General features: G+C 58.5%; 1 protein-coding gene across 3 annotated transcripts; it reads right to left on the minus strand.

Moving 5' to 3' along the window:
* Window positions 1–1,765: 1,765 nt before the first annotated feature.
* Window positions 1,766–6,896, minus strand: LOC100550711 (hexosaminidase D-like). Of its 3 annotated transcripts, XM_003210661.4 has the most exons (14): window positions 5,213–6,892; window positions 4,950–5,046; window positions 4,618–4,843; window positions 4,423–4,532; window positions 4,056–4,143; window positions 3,695–3,859; window positions 3,436–3,619; window positions 3,268–3,339; window positions 2,937–3,141; window positions 2,777–2,859; window positions 2,617–2,695; window positions 2,423–2,524; window positions 2,223–2,312; window positions 1,767–2,121 (listed from the first exon to the last, which is right to left on the minus strand). In XM_003210661.4, the coding sequence occupies exons 2-14, from the start codon at window positions 5,042–5,044 to the stop codon at window positions 1,938–1,940; spliced, it is 1,683 nt and encodes a 560-aa protein (XP_003210709.1). In that variant the 5' UTR covers window positions 5,045–5,046; window positions 5,213–6,892; the 3' UTR covers window positions 1,767–1,937. The 3 variants fall into 3 exon arrangements, with proteins under 3 accessions (XP_031411712.1, XP_003210709.1, XP_010717820.1); XM_031555852.1 differs by having other exon boundaries at window positions 1,766–2,121; window positions 2,617–2,859; window positions 5,213–6,896; XM_010719518.2 differs by lacking the exon at window positions 5,213–6,892 and having other exon boundaries at window positions 4,618–4,862; window positions 4,950–5,039.
* Window positions 6,897–6,937: the final 41 nt, after the last annotated feature.

A 6,937-nucleotide genomic window follows, 5' to 3' on the forward strand; every position in this document is an offset into this window, starting at 1 on the left:
GGCTGGTGACATACGTCCCCGTGCAATTTTTTTGTGGCCTAAATGATCGGGACATGGGAGGTGATGGGAAATGCCTAGCTATATGAGGATGCTGCAAACAGGCTCGGAAATGGGGTGATGATGGATGGTCCATCAATGTGCCAGCGGTGTCCAGTCAGAGCTGAACACAGCACAGAATCACACTCGAATTTCTCTCTCTCTCGGGTGAGTTACTGCCTAAAAGCCTCGCTAAGGGCCCAGCTCTGGCAAAATAACCTATATACAAACTTATTTATACATACATAAATATTTATGTTTATATATATAAAGCACCTATCACATTATTTATAAACATTCTCTGGAAGCACACTGACAGAAGGAGTAACCAATCTGCAGACCCCAAAAGGCTGGCACCCCACTGACATGCACAGGTCACAGCAGGACAGCAGGGGTGAGCAGCTGCAGGACATCCCAGGGAGCTACATATGGGGACAGGCAGCTGCAGGACATGGAGAGGTGCATGGAGCAGAAGGAAGGATGTGGAGTGCAAAGCAACATCCAAATATAAACGCATCTCCCCTGCCACTGCCATGCCCCTGCCCACCCCAGGGCTGTCTATACCCTCAGGCTGCAGCCTAAGGACACCCTCTGCAGCCCCTGGCTCTCCCTGCAGCCCCCCTTCTCTGGGTGACCCCCCCAGGGTGCTTCTCTTTTCCCCACCCCCCACTTTCCAATCCAGGACATTTAGGTTTCCAGCACAAAACGCTGCCTAATCTGTCCTCTAATCCCACAGGCTGGCACTGCATGGCTGTGTGGGGACCTGAACTGCTGCGGGGTTCCTGGGCTGGGAGCTGCCACCATGCAAGGACATAACCGTGGCTTCTCCACAAAGATCTCTTTATACCCACAGCCCTCTGCAGTGAAGCTCTCCACAGCCTCCAGGACACCAGGATCCCTGCAGCTAGAATCTGGGCAGCAAAGCTGTGCACCCCTCCTGCCCCTCTGAGCCACACTGCAGCAGCAGCAGCCTCAGACAACTTCGTATCCCTGCAGCTCCCTTCAGGCTCTTGCCAAGCCTGTTTGGTCCTTGCAGAATAGAAATCCGTGCAGTGAACTATCTGCATCCCTGCCCTGTGCACACAAAGCTGCAATCAGTGCCCTGCACTCAGGGAGCTGTGGGTTTGGGGGTCCACGGGACTGCCTCCCCCCCACACAGCCCCTAGATGCAACACTGCTGCAGGAGGGTGGCACATCACAGTGAGCACTGCCAGCACAGGAGGCTCCAGGCGCTGGCTGAGAGGGAGGAAGGGAGAGATGAAAGGCTTTGGGAAGAGCTCAGTGCAGGAAACAAGTGCTGCTCTCTTCCCTCCCAGCCATCAGGGAGTCACTGGCGGCTGCTGCTGCTGAAAGCAGCCAAGGAGATGGGGAGCAGGCACTGGGGGACGCTGCCAGGCTTTCATACCAAGGCACACTGAGGCATGGAAAAGCCCGGAGCAGCCCTCACCTTGCTGCCTCTGTCCCCAGCATCACTCTCACTGCGCTGGGTGATGTACTGCAGGGAGGAGATGGCCAGTCCCAGGAGCCCAGCTACACTGTGGGACAGTAGCTGCCCCTTCTCTGCCTGTAGCAGAAGATGTTGGAACCAAATTCACCAGCTTCAGCCCCAGCCCCAAGCAGCTGAGACCTCCTGAGGAACAGGGGTCCCCCCAGGATGGGACAGGGATGATCCATTCCTCCCAGCCCCATTTCCTCTATGCAGGCAGGGAGGGGGCACAGTTGCAGCCCCCCATCACTCAGCAACATCTACGAAAATACTTTATTGGGAAGTGGGGCACACCGGGGCTCTCTGTGCAGTACAAAACAAACCACAATCGTGCCTTGAACAGAAGAAGGGTGCAGGCCAGCAAACAGACCATTCCCATGGCCCCCGCTGCCCAGTCCATGGGGAAGCACAGCCCCTAAGGTGCCTTGGGCTGGGCGTTGAGGCGGATGATGGCACGGTAGTCCCGGACCAGGTCCCGCAGAGGGTCCAGGTAGGGGTTGACATTCTCCTCCATCCACTCCTCCACTGTGTCAGGGAAGTAGATACCCTCCAGGCGGGCACGCAGGTCCCGGACAAAGCTCTCCCAGTCCTCATGGAGCCTGGGGTGGGGAGAGCAGAGTGGGAACATGCCACAGAGACAAACTGGGAGCCTCTCCCAGCCCCATGCAGGGCTGGGCGTGCTCCAAGCCCCCACACATACTTGAGCACCTTGCTGCCAAAGCTCTCCATGTTGCGAGGATTGCCAAACTGGTGCTTGCGGTGGTAAGGGCTGAACCAGCCCTTGATGGCACTGAGGAGGCACAAGGAGACAGGAATGCAGGGGGGCACAGGACCACCCCAGACCCCACGGGCCCCCTCTGCTACAGGGATGCTTATAACCAGAGCCTTCCCCTGTGTTACCTTTCCTCCTCCAGCATTTTGGTGATGCTCTCCTTCAGCTGTCTGTTCACCTGCTCCACCATGTGATAGATTTCTGCCCCAGGGAACACTCCCCTTCCTTCACTGCAGGGAAAGCATGAAGAAGGGAGATCCCAGGATGGGTGGTAAACCCAGCATCCGATCCCTCCATGTACTCTTCCTGCCTGGCCACGCACCATGTGCTCTGCTCCAGCTGCATGTTCTGGAAGCCCAACACCTCCAGCACCTTCCTCCGCGTCTCTTCCGTGAATCCCCCTGGAGAGGACCACGCCAAAACAGAGGGGTGAAGCCCCCAAGGATGCTGCAGTGTGGAAAGAGGGGGAAGAGGGAGCTCACCATTCACCACGGTCTGGAGGCATATGGCCAGGGAGGGAATGCCAACAGGCAGCAGCTCACACAGCACTGAATAGTGGTCGTACCTGCAGGATGGGAATGCAGTGCCAGGGCCTCATGTGGGGTCACTTCGGGGATGGCATGCATGTATTATGGCCCTCACCTCTGCCACCCGGTGAGGACAATGCCCTGGAAGCGCAGCGGGGCAAAACGCGGCATGGCCTCACGCACCCGCAGCCAGCTGAGCTGGTTCTTCAGGTGGGAGCTCAGCGGAGGCCAGCTCTGTGTTGGGCCGGTGGTGCCTTTGAAGGCACTGGCAAACCACACGGCCTCAAAGCCGCTCTCCAGGTACTTGGTGATGAACTGCCCTGCAGCAGTGGGGAGCAGGGTGGTAGGCACAGCCCGGACGGGGACAGATCACAGTGGCAGCACCGCCAGCCCCAGGACTGTCCCCTCTTGTTGAGCAGCCCTGGGATCCTGGCATGGCACCTTACCAATCTGCTCTGCGTCGAAGTCAGGTGCATAGAACCACACCACAGGTGAGACATGCTTTGCTATCCCAGACTCTGTAGGGCAGGAACAGTGACATGAACACTGGGCATCACTCATGCCTCCACCACAATGCCAAGACACTGTCCCCATCCCCATCCCCAGTCCCTCACCCTGCAGGGCTCCCACACTGATCTTCCTCAGCATGTCGTCCCACATGAGCACCCGCAGTCCCCGGTACTGTGTGGAGATGAAGTCCAGCACCTCCTTAATGTGCTTCAGGTATATGGTTCCTGTGTCACCCTTGTTGCGGCTCATCCAATTCCTGGAGTCCTTCCCCTCTCCGAGGTGGAACACCTGCATGTGGGGCTGGGGATGCTCAGCACGCCTGGCACCAGGCAATGTCTGGGTCTCATATAACCCCCTGCCCACCTCATCTGCACCAATGTGGATCCACGAGGAGCGCCTGTGCTTCTCCATCACCTGTGATAGGATGACCTTGAGCAATGCCAGGGTGTCTGGAACATGGGGATTGAAGCTGTTGGGGAAGCGCTCCACCTCCCGCAGGTGCTGGTACTTGGGGTGTTTGAGGATGAACTGTGCGGGGAGGAAAACCACCATGGGGGGGAGGAGAGACAAGAACCAGGGCTCCATCCCCAAGACAGATGCTGGGGATTCGGGACACAGCCCCATGCCACTTTGTGCTGTGGCTGCCCCAATCCTGGGGGTGTCTCCACTACTCAGGGTCCCAATCCCACCCCTCAGCCCCCCCTCAAGCACTCCTGGCCCCTACCTCCACGTGACCGAAGGTCTGCACCAGGGGAACCACCTCCAGCTTGTGGAGCTCTGCCAGCTGCTGGATCCACTCAACGTCCTCCTCACTGGGGAGGGCAGGGACAGCCTCAGTGGGGGCAAGAGTGTATGGGAACATTCCCTCTTCCTCCTGCAGCACCCTGCTCTGCCCCAGCTGCCCTGCCCCACCCCACACCTCCTGGATTTCTATGCCTGAACTAAAGACCCAAATATTGACACCATACAGCAGGAAATAGGCATGAATGCAGCTCCAGCACGATTATCTTGGGCACAGCCCATGCAAGTCACACCCAGCACCGGCACCAGTGGTGCTGCCTTCCCCCCCCACCAGCACCAGCCCCACTCACCTGTAAGCATAGGGGGACTTGAGGACCTCCAGCTCCCCCTTGAAGGGGAACATATCCTCGTATTCGATCAGGATCCCGTTAGCTCCCAGCCGGGACAGGAGTGGGAACAACTGTGGGATGGCAAGGTGAGCTCAGCAAGCAGGCACAGCCTGGTCAGTCTGACCCCAGGACCGCCCAGTCTCCAGGCACCCTCACCTGCTCCAGATAGGAGACCCTGGGAGCAGCTCCCTTCAAGTCCAGGTGAACGAGCCTCATCTCGGTGGCACTGAGGTCCTTGGGGAACTGCTGCTTAGGTCCCTGCCTTGGGGCCATGATCTTTGCAGGTTGGACCTCCACAGCCTGGCTCTGGGGGCCAGAGTCCCGCGCATCCCCCCAGAACGTGCTGTCCTTGCTGATGTGCTTGTGCAGCTGCAGGGTTAAGCTGCATGGGCAGAGTGGAGCTGGGGAGGCACAGAGGTATATCCCCAGCACCAAGCCTTCACAGGACCGGGACACCATTTTGTGTCCCACTCCTGCTCCCACCTCACCTGTCACGGAAGAGGAACTTGATGCCAGCCAAGGCCACGAGGAGCAGCACGGCAATGCGCAGCAGGTTCAGCTTGTGGCTCCGCTGGAAGGCCATTGCTGTGGGCATACACAAGAGGTTTGCCTGTGCCACAGCACCCAGGCTGGGCAGCCATAGAGAGACCCCAAGCACAGGGCACATAGAGAAAAGTGACAGGGGGACACCCCTCCAGCCACCCTGGTCCTCATCAGGGCCACGCTTGGAGCCATCCCATGTCCTTCCTACCTTGTGCGTCCCAGTGCCTTTGTCTCTGCCTGTGAGCACAGCCTCCTTGTGCTCCACCAATGCAAACAAGGCAGCTGTGAGGCAGGTCCTGTTACTGTGTGCTCCTGTGCCACCGCTGAGAGTGGTGGGATCAGGGCTGCGTCATGGGTCAGCTGTGCCAGGTGGCATCACAGGGCGGGCATGGCAGCTCCAGGACCTGTGCTCAGCCTCTGAGCGAGGCAGGAGCACAATGCCCTCAGGTCTGAGCCCGGTGGGAGGAGCAGTGCTTTCCTCACGGAAGGCAGAAGGTTGACAGCACAACCACCCTGTGCTGTCCAGGGTCTGCAGGACGCACTGTGGAATGGGACAGATACGCTGGATTAAACCGATGTTGGATCTCTCATGAGACACATAGGACATGAGAGGTACAGGGAAGAGTTCCTCCCAAAGAGCTGTCACCATTAAGATTCATAAAAAATGCATTTTATGTCTTTTCACGCCTTCTCCCCAGACCACTTGGAATAACTCCTGAGATGGTGAGCCACTAAACACCACGAAAATGAACCCAAAGAAAAGGCAGCCTTTGCAATGCAGGAAACAGCAGGTTCCCCTTCCCTGGCCCCCTCCATGTTCACAGCGAGGGATGGCGCAGTGCTTGGACCCATGGCACAGTGCTTGGACCCACGGTGCCACCTCCTCACTCTGGAGGATGCTGCCAGCTCTGACACAGAGAGCCACAGCGGTTCCCATATAGCTGGCATTGCAGAAACCACTCTAGGACCCATATATACACCTGCAGCTCCAATGCACTTCCTTGGGGAAGCAGAGCACGCCCCATGCACCCATTCCTGCAGTGTGGGCACATAGCCATCAGACCCCCCCGCAGTGGGGCAGCTGTGAGTGGCCCCTTCTAGGGTTAAATTCAGCACTGACTGCATTTGGAAACTGGAAAAAAAAAGAAAAAAAAAATTTTGGTCGCTGCTGCTGCAAAGCCGCTCAGCTGACTGCGAATGTTTTGTTTGTATTGCCAGAGCGGTGGCACCACGGGAGAGCTGCTGCGAGCCGCCTAGCGCCGTGGGCTCTGATTTAGCCCTTTTCTAGATGCAACCCTAATCCCTGCCGACACCTCCTCCCGCACAGCACAGCGCAGGGCAGCGCTGCACCCGGACCCAACGTGTCCCGCAGGGCAGCACGGGGCGCGCTGTGCCCAGAGCACGAGGCCCTGGCACAGGGCAGGGCAGGGCAGCAACGTGAGGGTGTGTGCTGAGCATCCATGAGCCCATCGCCGCAGGTTGTGCCCTGCGCTCGTTTTATGTGCCTCGTGTGTGGCATGGATGCGCTTTGTGATGCTCCTGGTGTGCCGCAGGGGACAACGGCGGCACTCGCTCTGTGCCATCCCATCCCTGCACCATTTCCATCCCGCCTGGCGATGGATGCTCCCGGCAGCGATGCGTCAGCCCTCGTGGGAGGAGCAGTGCGGGTGCGGGAGGGCACGGGGCTCTGAGACCCCGCGGTACGGGGAGCTCAGCACCTCTTGGCCGCAGGAAGGCCGTTAATAGACAAAGTGCTAATTGCACTGCCATGGCAACACAGCTCCTGATCAGAGCGGCTATAAATATTTGGACGGACGCTGTCAGCTCGCCAAGACTGCGCGTTTTCAATATACGTTATCTAACTCGAATAGAGGCGCAGGTTGCCCGGATCAGACCCTGCTGGTGCCGGGCTGCAGCACCGAGGGCAGCCGCG

This window comes from Meleagris gallopavo, chromosome 16, assembly GCF_000146605.3.
Source record: "Meleagris gallopavo isolate NT-WF06-2002-E0010 breed Aviagen turkey brand Nicholas breeding stock chromosome 16, Turkey_5.1, whole genome shotgun sequence".
NCBI lineage: Eukaryota > Metazoa > Chordata > Aves > Galliformes > Phasianidae > Meleagris > Meleagris gallopavo.

Coding starts and splice junctions, on each gene's coding strand:
- LOC100550711 (XM_031555852.1), bottom strand. CDS start 5,044: ATGGCCTTCCAGCGGAGCCACAAGCTGAACCTGCTGCGCATTGCCGTG. Junction 2,860..2,936: donor GTCCTCACCGGGTGGCAGAG/GTGAGGGCCATA, acceptor CCCATCCTGCAG/GTACGACCACTATTCAGTGC. Junction 2,313..2,422: donor AAAATGCTGGAGGAGGAAAG/GTAACACAGGGG, acceptor GTGCCTCCTCAG/TGCCATCAAGGGCTGGTTCA.